Source organism: Xenopus laevis, chromosome 3L (assembly GCF_017654675.1).
Source record: "Xenopus laevis strain J_2021 chromosome 3L, Xenopus_laevis_v10.1, whole genome shotgun sequence".
NCBI classification, from domain to species: domain Eukaryota; kingdom Metazoa; phylum Chordata; class Amphibia; order Anura; family Pipidae; genus Xenopus; species Xenopus laevis.
Genome location: NC_054375.1, coordinates 45,352,184 through 45,375,789, shown reverse-complemented (window position 1 = coordinate 45,375,789; position 23,606 = coordinate 45,352,184). Strand labels below are relative to the sequence as shown.

The 23,606-nt window shown below is 40.2% G+C and overlaps 1 protein-coding gene and 3 non-coding genes across 4 annotated transcripts; all 4 read left to right on the top strand.

Annotated features, from left to right (window-relative positions):
* Positions 1-2,272: 2,272 nt before the first annotated feature.
* Positions 2,273-11,375, top strand: gdf9.L (growth differentiation factor 9 L homeolog). Its single transcript, XM_018252138.2, has 2 exons — positions 2,273-2,674; positions 8,112-11,375. Exons 1-2 carry the CDS (start codon positions 2,353-2,355, stop codon positions 9,056-9,058), a joined length of 1,269 nt encoding a protein of 422 aa, XP_018107627.1. The 5' UTR covers positions 2,273-2,352; the 3' UTR covers positions 9,059-11,375.
* Positions 11,376-15,799: 4,424 nt separating this feature from the next.
* Positions 15,800-15,872, top strand: trnat-ugu. Its single transcript has one exon. It is a non-coding gene; the product is annotated as a tRNA-Thr (tRNA).
* Positions 15,873-16,309: 437 nt separating this feature from the next.
* On the top strand, positions 16,310-16,380 carry trnag-ccc. Its single transcript has one exon. It is a non-coding gene; the product is annotated as a tRNA-Gly (tRNA).
* A 4,486-nt stretch (positions 16,381-20,866) lies between these two features.
* Positions 20,867-20,937, top strand: trnag-ccc. Its single transcript has one exon. It is a non-coding gene; the product is annotated as a tRNA-Gly (tRNA).
* The last annotated feature ends 2,669 nt before the right edge of the window (positions 20,938-23,606 follow it).

Genomic DNA, 23,606 nt, shown 5'->3' with positions numbered 1-23,606 from the left:
ACATTAAAAACACCCAATAGGCTGGTTTTGCTTCCAATAAGGATTAATTATATCTTAGTGGGGATCAAGTACTGTTTTATTATTACAGAGAAAGGGGAATCATATGTTATTTGGATAAAATGGAGTCTATGGGACATGGCCTTTCTGTAATTCAGAGCTTTCTGGATAACTGGATCCCATACCTGTATTTGTCGTGCTGGTAGCATGAATACTGCCTTTGGCCCAGACACAAGGGACTAAGCCTAAAATTTCAGGAACAAGGGTTCAGGAGCATGGTTAAGGAACACAGATTACTAGGTCACAAGAACTAAGACGGACTCACTCACAGCATTGGACTGGGGGGCCCAGGGCCCACTGGGCCTGCAGCCTCAGGGGCCCCCCAGAAGCAAAGTCCTCTCTGCTGCCAAGCCCCACCCCACCATGCATACCTACCTTTTTCCGGCCCATCAGCCCATCCATGACTGGGGTCAGGGAGGTAGGTACGGAGAAGGAGTGCAGGAAGCGGGTCTGATCGGTAGGGCAAAAAAGAGCCGAGGCCCACCAGGTTTTTTCCTGGTGTCCCACCGGCCCAGTCCAACTTTGTCACTCAAGCCAGAAACACTGGGTCTGGGGGGTCCTAAGATATTGGCATCCACAGTGAATTAAGTCCATTGTGAAAATGTATCACGCTGGTCCAGATTTGTTTGCACAGTTTTTCACTGATTCACCTGTAGCTAAGAAAGATTTTATCTCAGAACTGCCAAAAAATGATTGGTGAATTATTTGTAAATGGTTCAAAAATATTTTTCAACTGGAGAAAAACCACAGGATAAATGTTAGTGGGACTATATGTACAGGGCATTTATACACTTTAATATCATACAGCTGGTAGAAAATGCTATTTGTACACCACTGTAGAACTTACAGTATGCTTCAGAACTGTACTTCTTTTGCAAACACTAGCACCACCTAATGTCTTGTGTTGGGATAACCATTTTCAGACACTATTTAAAACTTAGTACGTGTGGTGGGATCTCTTATCCAGAATTCTTCCAGTTCTCCATATACAGGGTTTTCCCATAATCTGGATCACCATACCTTATGTCTGCTAAGAATCATTTAAACAATAAATAAACCCAATATGTTTTTTTAAAAAAAATTATGGTACAAGGTATTGTACTGTTTTACTATTAAAGAGAAAAAGGAAATAAAAATGCTCTAAAATGGAATCTATGGGAGATGGCCCTCCCATAATTCAGAGCTTTCTGGATATCAAGTTTCCAGATATTTGGCATATCACCACAATATTTTAATTATTAAGTCATTTGATGCACTTCTGCTTGGTGCTGGGAAGGTATATAGTAGTATATTAATAATATAAAAAATATGCTATGCAGTTGTTTATGTTGTCTTGCTAAATTCTTGTTAGACACATGGAGCAGATTTTGGCAGTGACATGTGTGAGTATGCATTTTTGTACCAAAATCCCCTCTGTGTGTGTCTGCACCCAGGTAGATGCAGACAGACCAGAGTGTGGAGCAAAGGAGCTGTGTCTTGGCCTGCGCTTATATAAGCTTTTTAATTGTTGGTCCTGTCAACAAGGAAAATGGGGCCCCAATGGTAAAAAAACCCTCTTTTTGTGCAGATTGTCAAGCCCCCAATCCATATTTATGCCAATGATCCACATAAATCCCAGCCACACCCTGCAAGCTCTGTCTGCTTTGCAACCTGTGATCATCTGTGACTTCCAAGGGCCCTTGACTGTAGTACCCACCCCCCAGATGGCCACCACCTTTCTATTGGTCCTTTCATTTAGACCATCATTCTAAACAATTGGAACTGCAGGATGCTTTTTAATCCTAGCTATATATTAAAGTCTAAGTTACAGCCCTGACATTTTTAACTACAACTCCCAGCATCCCCTGACGGTTTTTTTCTGTAGGGAGCAGTAAATGTATGGAGGCATTTATTAATGTGTAATTGAACAGGTAATAAAGCTTTCAGTTGTGTATAATAAATATATGACTCCAGTATGATAAGGACACATTTTTCCTCTAGTAAACTGAGAATCAAACTGACATATTATTTTACCATGGGGTTTTCTATCCTATAGATTCTGGGTTATGTTTTATAACACAATGCAAATGAACTTGTCTGATCTCCATGGAGTAAATGAGCAATAACATGTATGTGTTGTTGAATCCAGACTATACTTGTGTTGTTATCACATCTCAGTGCTGAAGGGTTAACATCATGTATGGCAAATACAGCTGAAGGTAATTTAAGTGATTGAGGGAGAGGGCTGGCCTTTTGGAGCTGCCTGTGAAATGTCATGGAGGAAAATGGATAGTTGGTTGGACTCTCCTCCAAGGAATGGCTATGACTAAAGTGTTTGTTGTGTTGTACTGCTGGTCCGCTTGGCTGCTGCCATTACAAATAGGTGGATCTGGATTAGAGTACAGTGAGGATTACAGTCTACTCCCTCCCTTATTCAAGGAGTTGTCAGAGCGTTCCAGATGGAGGGATGATGCACCAGGGCCCAATATGGTGGCAATCAAATACATGAAAAGATTGTACAAGATGTCAGCCACCAAGGAGGGAGTTCCCAAACTTCATAAGAACCCTGTATACAACACAGTCAGGCTGTTCACTCCAAGGACAGAGTGCAAACCAGGAAAGATGAGGGAGATAAATGGTGAGTGTGAGTTAGAATTCTGGAGTTATAGTGTGTGTCTATATTTTGTATATATCCGCTTTATTATATGAGACTCATTTTCCATTTGGGAATCCAATATTCTTTGCTTATTTGTGTTTGCATGAGATTTACAGCCATTCACCATATAAGATTAAAAACAAAACCCCAGGCCCCAGACCAAGATTTCATTCTTTAGCAGCTTCAATACATAAATGCACACCCCCTTAATGTTTAAGAGGAAGATTTAGAAAGCAAACTTTTGAATGAATGGCACCCTTATTTATTTACTTTTACTTTACAGCTATCCAGGGGCCAGTCATTCATGCTAACAGGGCAAAAGGCACAGGTTGCATAGCAGACAGGGCCACCATCAGAATTAGTTGGGCCCCTGTACAACAAATTTTTCTGCCTCTCCCCCCCCCCCCCTACAAGTTAAAATAAACCATTGATCAGGGCCCCCTACAAGTTAAAGAAAACCCCAATTGGTGGCCAGGGGCCCCTACAAGTAAGAAAATAAACATTGGTGGCCAGCTACTCCGTTAAAAAAAAACAAAAAACTGGTGACCAGGGCGCCTCAATTAAAAATAAATTGGTAGGCCCCCCCCAACAAATAAAACAAAAATACACCAACCGCACATGCACGAGGAGAGATGCGACCGGAAATGGGGTAGCAGGGACAGTGCAGGTACATGCCTGGCGCCCCCCCAGCTTTGCACCCTAGGCAGGTACCTACTCTGCCTACCCCTTGGCCCAGCCCTGCTTGAATGGCTGCTCAGCAGCTTATTTATACAGCAATATTTAGTAGTCTTTCTGAAGTAAACGCACAGCTTTTACCAGTACAGGACAACAGTACAGTATATTTTAATTACTTTAAACCATTAGTTGTTGTTACTCTTCCTTTAGATGAAAGGTGTGTGAATTGCCTACAAGTGCTTGTCAGGGCATAATTGCTGGAAATATTACATTAAAGGAGAATTCAACCTGTAATAAAAAACCCTCCCCCCCCCCCTCCAGCCTACCTGCCCCCCTCCCCGGGCAAATGCCCCTAATATTGTACTCACCCTTCCATGCAGATTCTGGCCTCAGGAGTTCACAGCAGCTAGGGTTGCCCTTGCCACCCGGGTGGTATTTTAACGTCCTGGCCGGTAAAAATTATGCTTGAGCCCAATGTTATTAATAGGGAAATAAGATAAATATATAGGAAGGCCGGTATTTTTTTCCAGAAAAGGTGGCAACCCAAACGGCATTAGGGCATTTGCTGAGGAGGGAGGGGGGTCTACCCAGGGTAGGGGGGAGGTTTTTTTTATTACGGGTGAATTCTCCTTTACGGGTACGGGCACATGTACAGATTCGGGGAGATTAGTCGCCACCGCGACTTCGGAAAACGAACCGCCGCTAGTGCCATCCCGCTGGCGATTTTTAATTCTACCCAGTTTGGGTAGATTGTCGCCCCAAAGAAGAGGAGATTTGTTGACGGGGCGACTAATCTCCCCGAATCTGCCTGTGTGCTCTTACCCTAACAGTATTAACTGTGGCCTTAGAAGTGCTTCCATGCAATTCACATGGAGGGCAATGTTGGAGTGTTCAATAACATAAAACGTGCTCAACCCACGTGCCATTGCCTTAAAAGCTCCTGCTGAGAGATAGATGGGTGTGATTATTTAACTAGAGGGTGAAGCAGGACATCTTTTTTGCAGTACAACTTATAACTGGCAACTGATTAACATGAAGATTATGTTAAAAAGCCTTAAAGGAACACAGGACGTTTTGCCCCCTGGCATATATACACCAGCATAGAAAATCCGATCTACTTGCTTCCACTCCTGTATGTGTGTAACTAATAGGCAGGGGATTGGCCTGTCAGTGCTAAAGAGAGAGGATTTTGCCACAAATGTCAACTGTTAACTGTTGCATTTGTATTCTAAAAAGGTTAATCCCATGACTGTCAGTGCACACACATACACATGGTGGAAGGCATAGGATTGTTTTTGCTGATAGAAAGGACCACTGTGCCATTAGCCTAACGGTGGCCATACACGGGCGGATAAAAGCTGCCGACAGACCGATGTCGGCCAGATGTAGATCGGATGCGACTAAAAATCCCGTCGGATCACGGCCGCATCTGTTCGTTGATGTGGTCCTGCGATCCAACCGCCCATTAGCAATCGTTAGGATCCGATCGTTGGGCCCTAGGGCTCACGATCGGATCAGCCCGATATTGCCCGCCTCAAGGTGGGCATATCGAGGAGAGATCCGCTTGTTTGGCGACATTGCCAAACGAGTGGATCTCTCCGTGTATGGCCACCTTAAAGCTGCAGAGTGTTTAAAGGTGAAGGAGAGCTACCTAAGCAGTTTATTGGCAATAAAATAACCACAATAGTGCAAAATATAACACTATTTTCTGCAGAATGCTTTACTATACCGGAGTAAACAGCTCTAGAAGCTCTCTGTTAGTTTAGGATATCAGCTGCCATATTAGCTGGATGTGACATCACTTCCTGCCTGAAGCTTTACCTGCTCGCTCATAGCTCTGGGCTCAGATTAGAGCAGGGAGGGGAGGAGTGAGGGGGAAATGGAAGGGGGAGAGGAGCAAACTGAGCATGCTCAAGCCCTAGCCCTGGTGCTTTAAGCTGAAAGAAGGAAGTCTAATACAGAAGTCCATGTGTACACAATAGAAGGAAAGAAATGCAGTTTGTTTTGACAGAGGACTCAGAGCAGCAGTACTTTGAAAGTTTACTGGTGTATTTATATAGACCTTTCTGATAAAGCTTACTTAGTTTTAACCTTTCCTTCTCCTTTAAACGAACAGTTCAGTGTGAAAATAAAAACTGTGTAAATAGATAGGCTGTGCAAAATAAAAAATGTTTCTAATATAGTTAGCCAAAAGTGTAATATATAAAGGCTGGAGTGAACAGATGTCTTAATAAAACATTCTATAAGCGAAAGAAAAAAAGAACCCCAATTGCCTCCCACTCGTACCGCAGTTCCTCAGATATTACACTACTTATAAAGTATTTTGTGATTGCGTGAGGGCAATCACTGAACGTTAAAAAATACTAATGTGCTTGGTTTGCACAAATTACAATTATATTAAAGTGCCAGTGCTATAAGAATTAATTCAGTTAAATGTACTTAGACTTAAAGGTTGATAGATACTCAATACAATTACTACTTTACACAAATAAATAATTAACCTTTTAATCCAGTGTATTATCCAATACCTTATATTTTCACCCACAATCAATCCAACCAGGAATTAATGAGAATAAAAATACTAAAGTGCTTTAAGTGCTAATAGGTTTATTGTAAGATCGCAATTACTAAAATTTCATAATTGCTTACAAATTAATTAGTTGTAAAGTGCTAAAAAGTGCCAAGTAATTAATGAACAATAATAAATAGTGTAGTTGATATAAAGAGGACCGCAGTTAATGGGATAAATAATTTAAAAACACACAAATTGCTCAGGTTAAAAGGTTTCAAGTAGGAAATAGAAAATTGGAGAGGGTGGAGCTGTCCCAAAAGCTGCTACCTAATTGTTTTCTATCCCTGGGACACCACAAAGATAAGGAGGCAGAATACCCGGGACTTGTGGTCTTGTGTTATTAACTAAATCCTGTTCTGTAAGAGCGCTAAATAAGCCTAAAAAGACCACGAATCCACGGGCTCTTGTGAGCTTTAGCAACAGAGAAAGGAGATACCCGAGCACTAATTAGAAATAGATTTCTTTTCCCACCCCTTCTATTCCGTTTCCCAAAGACTGAAATTATTCTAAAAGTTATAAGTTAAAAGGATTCCAAACGCCGACGCGCGTTTCGCAGTGATAGCTTTATCAAGGCGTAATGAGAGCGTACCTATACGCCTTGATAAAGCTATCACTGCGAAACGCGCGTCGGCGTTTGGAATCCTTTTAACTTATAACTTTTAGAATAATTTGTTGCATTTATACCTGGCCTGCACTTTAATTTAATTCAAACGGCAACACAAGTCTAATGTTGCTCTACTGCATTTTATGACAAGTTGCCTGTGCCATGTATGATGGAGCCTCATGTTCAGAAAGCACAGATCCTGCCCCCTGTGTGTGTGGTAATAGGCAGGAATGGGATCAGCTTGTCAATGCAAACCCAAATCTTATGTAGACCTAAAAATGCAAACGAGATTTTTTTTTTTTTTTTTGGCCTAAATCCATCTTGTATGTAAAGGGACATTCATTCCTGTTTTGGGGCTCTTTTATCAACACTGTGCAAATTTGCCCATGGCAATAACCCATAGCAACCAATCAGTGATTAGCTATTTTTCAACCAACTGCAGGTAGAGTTGCCATACAGGCCAGTGGTTATCGGTGTGGGGCAGGACAAGGAGGGGGCAGGTCAATGACACAAGGTGGCCGAATAATGGCGTATGGGGGCCAGTAGCAATGCAAAAGGGGTGGAGCCGTAACTTCAGTGGACGGGCAGGAAATTAATGACATGAACTTTGAGTATGGGATATAAGCACTGGCTTGAAGCAGGGATTGAGGGAAGGTTGAGGGTGGGCTGGGGTTACAATGACAGGTAGTTAAAAATGTACTGGCAGATACATTTTTGGTAAATTTATAATAATGGTCTTGGCTGGTATTTTACGAGCTAGGCTGGTGAAATACTGTCCAGGTGGCAACCCTAGCTGCAGGTAGAACGGAATGCAAAGATTTATTGCCATGGGTTGCTGCCCATGGGTAAATTTGCCCAGTGTTGATGAATTACCCCCAATATGCTTAATGTGTGCATCTGTTTTTTTTTTACCAACAGAGAAATGCATTGTGGGACATTTGCCTTATAGGCAGATTATATACAGTACTTTACAAAGCTGACTATGAAAGCACCTGGCTGCCAGCTCCCTAAATTCTCTTTGATGCTCTTTAACCCCTATGCCATGTGGCATGTTGCTTGGGAACATGCGATGTGACAAATTCAAAGATGTAGAGCAGGGGTCCCAAACCTTTTTTTCTGTGAGCAACATTTAAATGTAAAAAAAGTTGGAGAGCAACATAATCATGTTAAAGGTTCCCAGGGGTACAAAATATGGGCTGTAGTTGCCTATTGGTTGCCCCTATGTGGACTTGCAGCCTACAGGAGGCAGTACCCCTGCTTTTCATGCAACCAAAACTTGCCTCCAAACAAGGAATTCAAAAACAAGCACCTGTTTTGAGGCCACTGGGAGCAACATCCAACGGTTTGGAGAGCATCATGTTGCTTGCGAGCCACTGGTTGGGGATCACTGATGTAAAGACTTAGGTGCTAATTTTTAATGCAAAAACTTTTCTAATTACTGTCCCTCTTGAATATGAATCTAATTTGTATACCACCATGTGTGCATCATGTAGGATTTGAATGTAGAAGCTGTAAATTGCTCAGTTTCCAGAAACACAAAATATTCTAGTATCATTTTTTCCCTACAGGTGGCATGCAATCACTGGACTTGACTTTCAGTGTTGATCGTGTTTCTGCTGTGGAGCAGCTATTGCAGTCCCTCTTGCTTTACTCTGTGAGTAAGAGAGTTTCCACGTCCAACATCACTTGCACATGCAGCTTGGAGATCCTGGATCACGAGATCATAAACACAATGTGTCCTCGTGTCCCTCAATCCTTCCATTTCCAGCTTCACAAAAGGCAAAGATGGGTTGAAATTGACGTAACCTCTATTCTGCAACCATTCATTTCCAACAAGAGGCAAAATATTCACTTAGCCTTGAATTTCACTTGTATGAAAAACAACAAACAGTACAATTTTGCTATGACAGGTCCACTTAAAATGGCCAGGGCCTCACCATCTCTACTCTTGTACCTGAATGATACCAGCAATAAAGCCTACCATAGGAAAACAGTGTATGATATGACAGAGCCACCACTCTATAATCCAGTGGGAAGAATGTCCTCCCTCTTGACCAGTGATGGAGGGAACCTCAAGTTGCAACAAATGTCCAGACAACGAAGAGATCATGATTATGAAGCTATATTGGAGGAGAACACGACTGCTGTGCCCCACACCTTTAATTTTAGTGAGTACCTTAAGCAGTTCATATACCCTCAAAATGAATGTGAGCTTCATCGGTTCCGACTTAGCTTCAGCCAGCTCAATTGGGACAAATGGATACTGGCCCCTCATCGGTATAGTCCGGATTACTGCAAAGGCGTGTGTCCTAGAATTGTTGGCCATCGATATGGATCACCAGTTCACACCATTGTCCAGAATATCATCTATGAAAAAGTTGACTCTTCCATTCCACGTCCATCTTGTGTCCCCTCTGAATACAGACCGATGAGTGTCTTAACCATTGAACCCGATAACTCTATTGCTTACAAAGAATACCAGGATATGATTGCTACAAAGTGCACTTGTCGCTAGCTCTTTTGTCTTTTTGTCAGAAATGGAAGTGGCAGCAGTGAAGATTCAAATGTATCCATTAATGGGAAAATATACTCCCCTTTTGACAAGAGAACATCAGTTACACGAGAACCTTGATAGTCTGTCTGAGCTTGCTGGGTTTGGTTCCCCACCCCCTTTAGGCTCACAGTGTGATGCCACCCCTCCCCCTTCTTCCACTGAGAAATGATGGCTTCAAAATGGAGCAAGTTGAAGGACCAGTAACATCAATTTTTTTTTTAAATTCGTTAGTATAGAACCGAAAAAAAACCACAAAGACAAATTAAACTTTTAAATCGCTAAGTCTTTATTAAGAAATAACTTACCGAAACTCCGCTTGCGCTCCTCTTCGGAAAAGGCGACAGGGCGGCGATCCATCATGCGGCGCTAGATTTCTCCTCCCTGACTATCTCCTATAAGGAAGTCAGGGAGGAGAAATCGAGCCCCGCACGATGGATTGCCAGCAGAGTTTGGGAAGTTATTTCTTAATAAAGACTTAGCGATTTAAAAGTTTTTGTCTGTGTTTTTTTCGTTCTCTACCAACCAATTTAAAAAAAAAAACCTGATGTTACTGGTCCTTTAAGGAAGAGGTTGCATTACACTGTGATTCTAAGGGGGTAGAGAACTGATTTCAGCAAGCACGCAGATAGACTTTCAAGAAACAGCAAATTCTGGAAATTAAGATGCGCTCGCATCATAGGGTATATTTTTCCTTTAAAAAGACACATTAGATCACCAACTGTTCAAAGTCACAATTTTGGGTTGAATCCATTACATAGATTTATAATAGCATTATGTATGGGTAATATTCTATTGAGCATATATAAACAAGAAAAGTTAATATGCACTATAAAACAGTACAGGCAACATTTCATTATTTTGAACATAAAAACAATACATAGGGCTGCACATTTACTCTGACTTGGGAAATAAGCCCCATAAGATGACATTTTGTTTGGGATCCATTATATTGTTATGTATAGGGAAAAGGGTCTGTTACTCTCTAGTCTACAATATGGAATTTCTGTTGGTAGGTGCGCCTATCCTCCAACTGCAGTTACAAGAAGCCAGTCATGTGTCTTCTAAATTTAAAGATGTTTTAACTTTGCAGTGACATCAGCTAACACCATGTCATCAGTGAAATAACAGAGCCTTTGCTTGTCCTTTGTGCTATAAAATTGATAGAAAATAGTGTATAGGGTTCAGTTCCACAACTAGATCTTTATCTCACTGACATGGAACCGATGTCTCTGAAGTTGCAGTGTTGTTATTTTTAATACCAAGAGGTCTCTTGATGCCAAGAAGGAGGTTTTATGATTGCATAAAATATCGACCAACCGCTTCTGAATTTTAACGCATTTTTAAAGATTTGGGTGAAAACGGTTGTCCGTTGGACAACCACCCTCCTTCATGCGTGGTATCTGAGAACAAAGTTGTCTGGCGCCTTAAGACAACCTCCTTCATACAACACAGCAAGTAAGTTCTTAGTTGTAAAGTATGTGGGGGCAACAGATTCATATGTGTCTTGAATGCTGTTACCCACTAGAATTTAAATACTAACTAGCAATAAAGTAAATATATACTTTTAGAAAACCTCCTTTCTGGACATCAATCGAAAACCAGCATAATCTAACTTTATTTCAGTATTTATCTAAGAACTTTTGTATGGTATTAACCGTGGTATTCAACCATCCCTCTAACAGCTGAACTACATCTCCCAGAGCCTCTACCCAGGGCACTTATTATTCAAGAGTTGGGGGGCAATGGCTGCACATTTTGTACAATGCCATATATATTTTTTTGATGGGTGAAGAGTTTTGATGAAATCTAGAACCTATTTACAAAACAACTCTAAAGTTGCTTCTGAGATTATGCTACAGTTACCTGTTATTCATATATTTTTTGTGTCCTGGTTTTCCTTAAGTGCATATGGAACTTGTTTTATCTTTTTGATAAGTTTTAAACCCCTAATATTCATATTTTGAAAAGGGTTTAATCTAGCTTTGTCCTTCTATTGCGCTGCGATTTATACATCATCTCTTAAAATATCTTTTGTTATTTCAGAATGTAAAACGAGAGAGCATGTGGCTACCTACTGATGTTCATACCTTAGTTCTGCTCCTATGGGGGCAACCAAATCTTCTAGAACAACACCTTGTATGCCAGATGCGTCTAAAAAAAGGCAATGACTGTTGAATTATAGTTGACCTGTTAAGTCTAAAGGAATTCTACACATGAGAATGTTTTGCTAGCTGAAAGCAAATGTTCACACTATGTGATTAAAAGATGAAATGCAAAATTGTGTTTTATAATTATTGGGTGACTTGTTTGTTTTGGGGGAAGGTGATTACAATCATGTAAAATATGGTGTTCAGACCAGTGCATTTCAGTTTTAATGCTTGCCCATTGCATCTAATGCAACCCAATTATAGAGATTACTTTGTGCAGCTCTCGGACATCTGACATATCAACTGAGCTGTGCTATCTTGGAGAATCACAATGGTCAACGGTATTATCCCTGCTTCCCTAGTGGTGATAGAACTTCACTGCTTCAGAATGCTCAAGGTGTTCCCATGCAGTGCTGACCCATCATCACCAGTGTTTGCTTCAAGTAGAGCTTTCCCCCTTCCTTTTAAATGAGAAATAAAGCTCAACTAAAGAACTATAGTTAAAATACTGTATATTAAGTTTTGGGCTTCTGTTCCCACACAAGGTAACCTCAGCCCTTTAGCAGGGAAGATCTGTGCCTCTAAAAATGCTCCTATTATCTCCCCATCTTCTTTTCTGCTGATTCACTGCACAAACATGCAATATACTGTATAAATAGAATATATACTTCATGCTACAATTGCATCAGAATTTAATAACCAGCCCTGTAGCATCAGCTTCTATAATAGGTGAACCTCATTTTCTGCTTGATGATTTGTAAGCTTATTCTTCTTAACAGCTGCCCTCCTAGAGCATGTGTAGTGTCACCAGCACTCCTAGTTCAATCCAAGGTGGGGCACTCCTATGACAACTTTGAAGCCCTGGATAATTAAAGTTAGAAAGATGCTTTAGACTGGTGCAATAAGTTTAGTATATAAAAATATGGCATTCATTTTTAGGTTTAGTTCTCCTAAAGGAAAGTGGTGATGGGTAAGGTAGGGCATTTTAACCGCAGCAAAACCACGAGAGACCAACACCACGATAAGAATGCCATATGTGCCATGGCCCTAAAAATAAAAAAAAGGGAGACTGATCGCCGCAACAGGACAAATGTCAACAAGTGAGTAACATCATAGATGATGATTATATGATTAGTTATCGTTTTCTACCAAACCATTTCACTCAATTCACAAGGGTCCCTAAACTGTTGGGCTGTCCCCAATTATGTCTATAGCTGAGGACAGGCAATGGTCATAATAAAGATTTAAGGTGACGTTCTAGAATGGCATGACATCGAAAATGAGTTTGGCTATTGTTTATGATGTAAGAGAAGGCAAACCAACTGATGACGGGCAGCATGAACCCCAAAGAAGTTTATAAAAAACAAAACTGTAAAAATAAGTTAGTAAACCGCGCCTGACAGATGCTAGAGACACTGCACCCTTGGTTTATCAAAAAGCTGTGCATCAACAAGTCAGGAATTTGTATTTATGAATGAAAAGTGCTCCTATATTGGAAGCAGCTGCAGCGATCAAAGGAGAATCAAGTGCAGACCAAGTGAGAGGATAAAAGATTCTATTTTTTTTTTAATGGTTTACTTTGCCCCCCGTATTAAGCGTAGGAATACACAAACGTTTTTGGCACAAACCGACACGCTGTGACAAACGCATGCAACGGAAATAAGGTATGAGATAGAAATGTCGGATGAAGTCGCAGTGTTGATCCAATGCGACACGACTGTCTGATGCAGATGCAGCATGCACCACCTGCAACCGGCAGTCGTGTTGCGTTGGATCAACGCTGCGACTTCATCCGACAACGCATTTACTTACCTTATTTCCTTGATGATTTGCAGGAAAACCCGGTGCTCATAGGCAAATATCCAACGTGCACAAGCGTGGAATGTTTCAGTGACCCCAGCGGAGTGATTTGCACAGGAGAGTTTGTGTATGTGATGTCACTTCTGAACCAAAAAAAATGTGTTTGGAGCTCTAGCCGCAGAGCCCCCGGCTCAGTGCTTAGGTCGATTGGTAATAAAACAAGCAGACTTAAGGTATGGTGATCCAAATAATCCAGAGAACTCCAGGAGAATAGATCTGGTACCTGTATTATGAACATGTGTTTACATCACACCAAGTTTTCCCTCCCAGCTTCCATTGCAGTACCCAAAAAATGTCTTATCCACTTTGGGCAATATAATAGCCAATCAAACAAAGGCTAGAGCAAATGGGATTATGCCCCAGTTTGAATAACAAATCCCCTACATTATCAAAAATAAATCCATAAATCAGTTTGGCCAAGCCTCTTACGCAGGTACCAATTGTTATAACCATACAATTCTGGGGTAATATTGCACTTGTATGTAAACTGTATAAATAATAATACATTTCATTAATACCAATATAAAAACAATAAAAAAGCCCATTAAAACCTCATATTTATTTTCTTGCTCCAACCAAATGTTATCAGATATATTTTACAGGTCCGTGCTCTATAATTACATTCCTAATAGAGTAAAATTATCCAGTTGTCTTATACATAGAATCATTTCCCCAATTTAAATCCAGTTATTCTTACTACCATTACCCTCAAAGGAACTTTAGCTAAGGAACACAGAAAATATTAAACAAGGCATGTAACAAACTTATAAGTAAGGCCAAATGGCAGGCGTGTTTGTAGGTAAAAAACAAAAAAAACACCTTCTGGAGACCCCACAGATCAGCTCCTCTAAAGGCTGGGACACACTGGGCGATTTGGGGAGATTTAGTCGCCTGGCGACTAATCGCCGCAACTTTTCTCCCCGAATGCCTCCCCTCGCTCTGCGCCTGGCTAAAATGAAAAATCGCCTGCGCTAATCACACGCGGCGATTCGTTTTCCGAAATCGCCCGAAGTTGCCTCACGAGGAAACTTCGGGCGACTTCGGAAAATGAATCGCCGCGTGTGATTAGCGCAGGCGATTTTTCATTTTAGCCAGGCGCAGAGCGAGGGGAGGCATTCGGGGAAGATTGGTCGTGGAAAGTCGCGGCGATTAGTCGCCAGGCGACTAAATCTCCCCAAATCGCCCAGTGTGTCCCTACCCTTACTCCTAGCCTCAGCTTTTCGATACCTTGGAGTGAGAAAAAAAAATCAGTGCTACTCTTATTGCACTGTTCCATGTAACACTGCTTTTTTCTGTGGCTGTGTTTGTTTAATACCACACTGTGATGATTTCCATTGCACTTTGAGGTAACGTTGCTGTACCATGATAGCCAAGTTAGCCAGTCACGGGGCAAGAAAAATAACAGGTGGTGTAAAGGTAAAACTTTTTATTGGCTAACTAAGATCATAGAACGATTTCAGAGCATTTTAGTTCCCCTTTCAAGCTGACTATAATGAAGTTGTGGTGTTCTCTGGTCAATATACAACATTCATCTTATAGATCAAATGAATGTCGACCAGATGTCAATCGGACAGGAGTAAAAATTCCATCGGATCCTGCGATGCGACCACCTGTTTAACCTTCGTTGTGATCCGATCTTTGGGCCCTAGGGCCCACATTCGGATCAGTCCGAAATCGCCCACCTCAAGGTAGGCATATCAGGGAGAGATTCGCTCATTTGGCGCCAAAGGAGCGGATCTCTACGTGTATGGCCAACTTAAGGGCAGAGACACATGCTCAGATTCGGGGAGATTTTGTCGCCCCTTCTTTGGGGTGACTAATCTCTCCGAACTGATGGTTGATCCCAATATTATTAATAAGGAAAAAAGATAAATATATAGGAAGGCCGGCATTTTTTTCCAGAAAAGGTGGCAACCCTACACACACACACGTGTAGAGCTGAATCGTCAGATATACAGGTAGAAACAATAGAATTCTACCTGTATCTGACAATTCAGCACCAACAATGGCCGATGTTTGGGTGCCAAGGCACACAATCAAAATTTTCCGTCCAGCCCGATCGACGAGCCGACCGATTTCCAAGTCTTCTGACGATGTCGGTGGGCTCATTTCCCGCCATACACACAGAGAATATTGTTGGTCATTGTTGTATATACACCAGACAACACCACAGCATTACTGCATTCAGCTTGAAAAAGGAACTAAAACCCAATTCCTACAGCTTCTGCCAAAGCTGCAAAACACAGTCATTATTTTTCATAAGTAAACTGCTGTAGTTCCCCTTGCTATTCTCAATCCCATCCCACATGGTTTACCCCTCCCCCTAGTAATCATTGCACTGCCTACCCCCTCGGCATTGTTTCCTGCTTTTCTCACTCCCCCTCCCACCAACTCAGTATTTAACCCTTCTGTAACCCATACTGCTTTAAAGGGTTACTTAGCTGGCTGTATTACCATACAGCCTTTCATACATATGCAAATTCTATGAAGAGTCGCAGCCCCAGCAGGAGCCGTGCAGGCAGGCGTGACGTTCTGTTTGTCTCCTCCGTCACATTTCATGCTTTTAAAGGACAAAACAGAACCTATAGGAACAAAATAAACAAAAACCACAAACCTTATAGAAAACAAAAAGCAATTCAGTTGGCTTTTGTGGAACACATGAGATAAATTGTCCGTTTTACATAGCTTCCTATGTGGCTCCATAGCTCAGGGGTTAGAGCACTGGTCTTGTAAACCAGGGGTCGCGAGTTCAAATCTCGCTGGGGCCTTCACTTAATATTTAATTGCCAATAGCTCATTTGCTTTTGAAGCTGAATTTTACAAATATTTCCTTTCTTTTTCTAGAATTATGCAACAGATACATCCATTTCTACAAAGCTTGGGAGGGACACGGGCAAATGTTTCCAGCTTGTTTCTATATAGGAAATGTACTGCATACATGAAATTATTTGTAATCATTTCTTTGGAATTAGGTTTTGAATCCAATTTACGCTCAACAAATTGTTTTGTAAAAGATTTAGTATCAACTAGTAACCAAATATGGATTGTGTGTGAATCTAAACTGCAGGGAAATGGTAAACTCCATCTGCCTAGTGTGTATTCCATTCTTAAAGAAACCCTAGCATTTGTTAATGTTTTACTGTGGTAGTGTCATATTTTAGGACTCGTGGCCCTTTAAACTGCTTTGCTATGCCTAATGCTAACTGCGCCAGTAGTGTAGGGGTATCATGCAAGATTCCCATTCTTGCGACCCGGGTTCGAGTCCCGGCTGGCGCATGACAATTATATTCTTCTTAAATCTTTTTTTTTTTTTTTACTGTTGACAAAATGTCATTTTTTTTTTTTTAACATATCTTTTTTTTATTTCGTGAACAAAATGGTAACAGTACAATCTTGTCATTGCGTCATTTTTCACATTTGGTGCTTCATATGTAATAGACATTGAAAGACATTACAACAATATGAACTTGCAAAAGCATAAGGTAAGTATTACAACTTCACTTAAACAACAGGAAAAGGCAAAGAATATAAACCAAAACCAATAGTAAAATAATAAAAAAAAAAAAAAAAAAAAAAAAAAAAAAAGGGGGGGGAAGAGTAAGGAAACCGGCATAGTTAAATAGGGCAGGGTAGGCAATAGCGCGACTACAAAGAGAATAAACGGGTGGCTCTCAAATTGCTAAGTTTTCCCTAACTGGGAGACCGGTGTGTTATGACAGGTTGTATTCTCAATGACTCTGAAAAAGTAGAATTACTCGTGGGAAGAAATTAAGTTAAGGAAACAAAAGCAAAAAACCAGAGGATTTCTTAAAGTTCTCCCAAGGTTGCCATATATCGTCAAAAACTTCTTTTTTGTTATCTGCAATGGCTGTTAATAAATGCATTTCCTGAATGTAGTTGAGTCTAGAAATGAATTGAGTTATTGAAAGCGTAGGGGAAACCCAGTTAAGTGCAACAACCCAGCGCGCCGCTGCCCATATCTGAAATAGCAAAGCATTGGTAACTTTATTAAAATCTGGATTAGGGTGATTCAGTAAAAGATGTTCAGGGGTTCGTGTAATAGGGGAATCAGTTAAGTCACCTGCAATTTGGACTACCCTATTCCAAAATTGCTCTACTACTGGGCAGGACCACCACGAATGTTTATAATCACCTAGTGCTCCACAGCCTCTAAAGCACAAAGGAGAAGAGGAAGGAGAAAAATTGTGTTTACGCATTGGTGTGTAATACCATCTTGAAATTACTTTGTAAGCCATTTCCCGTATGGCAACATTGGGAGAAAATTTATGAGAGAATTCCATTACTTTGGACCAATCCTCTGTAGTCCATAATAGGTTGAAATCCCTGTCCCAAGCTTTCATATACATAGGTAAAGAGGAAGGTGGAGCCTCAATTAATATGGAGTATATAGTGGAAATATGACCTTTAGCTCGTAGGGCATTTTTACAGAGATTTTCAAATAAGGATCCAGTTAATGTAGGTTTCTTTTGTAGTTGTGAGAAATAAAAGTGGGAAAGTTGAGAATAACGTAAAAACTCTCGTGGGTGGATTGTGAGCGACTCTTTTAATGAGTTCCAAGTTCTAAACCCATGCAGGGACAATAGATCATATAATTTATTGAAATTTTGAGAGGCCCACCATTGAAAATCGCTATGAACCATCCCTGGGGGGAAATCTGGATTTCCTACCAGAGCTTGCATGTAACTATTAGTAGCCACTGGTAACAATCTCGGTTTAAGCAATTTCCAAAGTTGCATATGAAATTTAACAATGGGGTTAGTAATAGGGTATTTTTGTATATTGTTCGTAGTTAACCACAGTAGTGCTCTAACTTGCAAGGGATAAATTGAATCATTCTCAAATTCTACCCATCTGAGCATTCCTGAGTCATTATGCCACTGTATTATTTGTGCGATTCTAGCTGCCCAGTAATAATTTCTTATGTAGGGGACCTTAAGACCGCCTTGCAGTCGTGAGCGATACAATACATTTCTATTAATTCTATGGTATTTATGTTGCCATATAAATTGCCATATTTGCTTCTGTAGCAACATAAGATCCTGGGACTTTACAGCAATAGGAAGGGCTCTAAATAAATATAGTATCTTAGGGAGGACAATCATGCGCACCGCGGTTATGCGTCCAAACCATGAGATATGCAAAGCATTCCAATCTGTTAAGAAACGTTGTAATTTTTTATACATTGTAGGGAAATTAAGTGAATATAACGTTTGATATGTTTTCGTAATTTTAACCCCAAGATAGTCAACCGTAGTAGTTCGCCAGTGAAATGGAAAGTTCAGCTCCAATAATTTCAGGTGAGGTTTTGAGATATTAATCGGTAGGGCTTCTGTTTTTGAAACATTAACCCGGAGGCCTGAGATCTTGGCAAAAGTATCTAAGAGTGAGAATAAGTTAGGGAGACTCGTCAGGGGTTTGGTTAAAGTTAAACATAGGTCATCCGCATAAAGATTCAGCTTGTGGGGTTGATTATTTTTGACATATCCTGTAATGTTTACATCATTGCGGATAAGATGGGCTAATGGTTCCATTGCTAAAGCAAAAAGTAAAGGGGATAAAGGACACCCCTGACGAGTCCCCCTGTGAATTGGTACTTGTAAAGTTTGACGGTTCAAAAATTTAATGTATGCTATAGGGTGTTGATAGAGTACTCTAAGAGCCTCCAAAAAGGGACCAGAAATGTTAAATTTAGGGAGAATATGGAAAAGATATGGCCAAGTCACGCTATCAAAAGCCTTTTGTATGTCCAACATCAATACTAATAATTGAGAATGGGAAGTATTCGCATCTGCTATTATGTTGATTAACTTACGAATGCTATCAGTTGTTTGTCGCCAGGAATAAAGCCTGTCTGATCTGGGTGTATCAAACTTGGTAAATATTGGTTTAAACGCGTGGCTAATATCTTGGAAAACAACTTAATATCCACATTAATCACTGATATAGGACGGTAGTTCTGGACTGATGAATGGTCTTTCCCAGGTTTAGGAATCAATGAAAGGTTGGCATGTACCATTTCTGGGGGAATTGAATGCCCTTGGAGCATATCATTAAACAATACAATTAAGTGTGGTAGAAGGAGAGCTTTGAATGATTTGTAATACCGAGCCGAAAAACCGTCTGGGCCTGGGCTAGACGAGTTTTTTAAAGATTTCAAGGACTCTTCAATTTCTAAGGCAGTAATAGGGGAGTTCAAGGTAGACTGCTCTTCCATTGTAAGTTTAGGGAGGGTTACATCCGAGAATAATACCTCTTTATTAATTGTGTGGTCGGGAATGGGTATCTCATATAATTTGGTGTAGAATTTCTGAAAGACCTTTATTATTTCTAGGGGGTTATGAACCACCTCTCCTGTATCTGACTGGATAGAATGAATAGGCTTAAAGCCTTTTTCAAGTTTAAGTTTTTTGGCCAGAAATTTGTCAGGTTTATCTTTAATTTGGAACAGTTTTTGCTGAAACCATTTAAGTTGTTTAGCAGCTTTACCTTGTGTCAGTGTATTTAACTGGTGTCTGGCTTCTGATAGCTGTAAATGAATTGCAGAGGATGGATTTTGTTTATGCAAGGCGTCCAGTTGTTGTATTGTGGATTCTAATGCGGATATCTGATCAGTAACCATTTTTTTATTCTGGGTAGCAAGTCTTATTATTTCCCCCCGGATGGTGCATTTATGTGCAGCCCATAGCGTGCCCATTGATAATTCTTCATCAAGATTCTCTTTCCAATAATTCTCAATAGATTGTGATATCTGATCTCGTATCATGGAATTAGCCAACAAAGAGTCGTTTAGACGCCAAGAGGGCCTGCCTGGTAAAGTAGAGGGCAGCCGAATCGAAATGGTTATAGAAGCGTGATCTGACCAAAATATTGGGTCTATTTCTGCCGCAGTTAGATGAGGTAAGTAACCTTGAGATAGGAAAATGTAATCGATTCGTGAATAGGAGTGGTGTACAGGAGAATAAAAGGTATAGTCTGTTTGATCTGGGTGAAGGTGTCTCCAAGTATCAACAAAATGTCATTTTAAACATGCATTGGAAAAACAGAAAACTATGTTAAATGATCATTATCTATTTTCTTTATTATTATCATGCTAGTGCAAAATATATTTATCCTTTAAGTTCTAATTGATTGTCAGTGTAAATTATTCTGTATTTAGTAAGCTCATGGCACTCCTTTTTTTTTTGTAAATTTTCAAAGAAATACACCGCACCTCTTGTGCCAGTAGAGTTTCGGTACCCTACAAGATTCCTGCATGACATTCCTGGGTATCATTCAACCCCACTCAGCTCTAGAATCAGTTATAACCTCAGAGTTCTATTCCCATAAAAGTGGATCATTGTCATGAAAAGGTCAAACAGCATATGAACCCAGAGCTGTAGTGGTGTAACTACTAGGGGGTGCAATCCCCTCATCCTGCTCCTCATTGTGAGTCGACTACACTGTGTGCACGTGCAGATTCCTGAACAGCTGCAAGAAACCAAGTGGGACATCACAGAAGATGGTGGATGGCATTCACAGGACTATAACCCAGGCCGGTTTTTCAGATATTCCAAGAATATCACAGCTAAATTATTCACCCCAAGTATTAACCTAATTAACCTTCTGGCTAGGCTTCTTTGTGTATCTAGAGTGTTTTATTTAGTTCTCAACCTTATTGTCCTTCAAGATTGGTGTCCACAACCACTTTAAAACACCCTGGGGGCAATCTCAGGTTTTGACTTTCAAACCTGTAATCCTATCTGCGCCAGTGGTGTAGGGGTATCATGCAAGATTCCCATTCTTGCGACCCGGGTTCGAGTCCCGGCTGGCGCACTTAAACTTTAAAAATTAACTATATATATTTTGTTTTTAATCATCTCCATTTAATGTTAATTCAGTGTTCTAGTATTTGAATATCTTCTACTGGTGCACTTTTTTTTGCACATCATTATAAACAGGGTCTATAGTGCACATTGATCTGAGAAATATAAGAATGTTGGAAGTTACTGAGGAGTTCTGTTCATCAGTCCTGGACTATAGAATAATACAGATTACACAGAAATGTACATTTATTATTGAATAATATATTACTTATATAATATACTGTTTGAAAGATTTGCAGAAACAGACTGATGGAGCGACTATTGCACCAGAAATAAAAGCAGTGCTGATGGGACAGACTAGAGGGGAGACCTACTAACTACAGAGATGTAACACTTAAAAGTAACAAAAAAGAAAATCTTAAAAAAAAAAAAAAACTCTAGGTTTTTCACAGTGGTACTACGTCGACAGCCACTGATATTATATTTCATACCTTGAAGAACTCAAAGATAGACAAATGCGCCAGTGGTGTAGGGTATCATGCAAGATTCCCATTCTTGCGACCCGGGTTAAAGTCCCGGCTTGCGCACATTACTTTAAGCTTTGCTTTGTCATCAGGGTTGAGGCTGAATAATAAAAAAAACTTCTACCATAAACATTTATAACATGCTACAACAAAGCTAACCATACAGTGAAAACCTACTAACCTATAATCAATACTATGCTTTGGCTCCCTCTTTACTCAGCTGCAACGGACTGTTGAATTTGTTAGTTCTAATAACACTAAACAGTCCACTAGGGTTGCCACCTCATCCCTTTAATACTGGCCACATATTGAATCCACATCCTGCATGTAAAATTGGAAATTAATATAGATTCCTGCCGCATGGCTGTATATAAATATGCTCAGTCTGCAGCATGCATGTAAAATAATTGCTAATTGGCCATGCAGGATGTGGATTCAATATATGACTGCAATTAAAGGGGTCCCCTATTAGGTTTCTGATCCCCTGTATTGATTTTTTTTTTCCAAGTAAAATAAACACCTCTAATTAAGCTCAGTTAAGTGTTCTATTATTTGAGTATCTATTTTCTACATGTTTTGGGCTACATTTTATTCATATGAAAATGTAACACTAATAAGTCTATGGAGCAGGTTGGCGGGGCAATAAAACTGCAACATTCAGCCCGACTGTTGGAAAAATCTCCCATCAATCAAACCCATTACACATACAATTTTCATCTATATTCTAGTTCAGTGATCCCCAGCCAGTGGCTCCTGAACAACATGTTGCTTTCCAAACCTTTGGCTGTTGCTCCCACTGACCTCAACTCAAGTGCTTGTTTTTGAAATCCAGGCTTGGAGGCAAGTTTTAGTTGCATAAAAAACATTTGTACTTCCAAACAGAGCCTTTTGTATGCTGCAAGTCCACATAGGAGCTACCAATAGTAAATACCAGCTCTCATTTGGCACACTCAGGAACTTTTTGAACTCTTTTTACATTTGAATATGGCTCATGGGTAAAAATGGTTGGGAACCCTGTTCTAGGTGGTCAACAACAAATGGGTTTAAAAAAATTAACCATTGTAAGAATGGAAGGGATTTTGCTGTGCTGTAGTAACAGACTGGAGGGGAGACCTACTGATACACAGACACAGCACTGAAAATTCAGAGAGAAAACACAGGGTTTTCCAGTGGGAGTATCAGGAATTAAGGGAAACAAGGCATTCCACTTGGTTCCTTTAATGTACTCAGGGGTGTAACTACAGAGGAAGCAGACCCTGCAGCTGCGGGGGGGGGGGGGGGCAGGAGGTATAGGGAAACAATAAGGCCCTTCTTTATATACAATTTCAATAAATACTATTAAAACAGGTCAACCTCTAGACATTTTGGGGGCCTGAAAAATACTTTGCTGTGGGGCCCAGTAATATGTATTTACACCACTGAATATACTATACTGTTATGATTTTGTCCCTTACAGATGTGCCAGGAGTGTAGGTGCAGCAATCTCCCCATTTTCATGATGGGGGGGTTTGAGCCTTGGCTAATAATGAATTCTTTTTTTTTTTGGGTTGACATGGAATAATTTGCTGAAAAATTTAACTGCTAACTATAGACAGAGTTATCCAAAGCCATGTAATACAATGAAACCGAGGGGGAACTCACAGGTGTTCAAGTAGGAGTATCAGGTACTGTTATGATTTTGTGCCTAACACAGGAAAAGTAAACCCATTAGAGATGTGCTAGACTGGGGTATATATATATATATATATATATATATATATATATATATATATATATATATACAAATACAAGATTCCTCTGCACTCAACCCATTATCAATATATTTAAGACAGAGACATTTTGTGCATACTGCTACTGAAAAATGCCTTACCCTTTAAACAAAACAGGGATTGTTTGTCCATATATTGCAATATATTTAAGCTGGCCAACTACGTCAAAGTCATCCCATATCTGGCCAGTCCTATGCTCAATTTTCATCTGATTCATTAAGAATTCTATGGTTTAATAATACATTTTATAAAAGGGACGAATACGTTTTACCTGCAACTTACTAGCTGCTTTCAAAGTAAAACTCCCAAACTTGGCTGCCCTTTTATTAGACACCAGTGGGATCACCTGACTATAGTTGGAGGGGGTGGGAGCTACAACATAGAGC

Coding starts and splice junctions, on each gene's coding strand:
- gdf9.L (XM_018252138.2), top strand. CDS start 2,353: ATGGCTATGACTAAAGTGTTTGTTGTGTTGTACTGCTGGTCCGCTTGG. Junction 2,675..8,111: donor AAAGATGAGGGAGATAAATG/GTGAGTGTGAGT, acceptor TTTTCCCTACAG/GTGGCATGCAATCACTGGAC.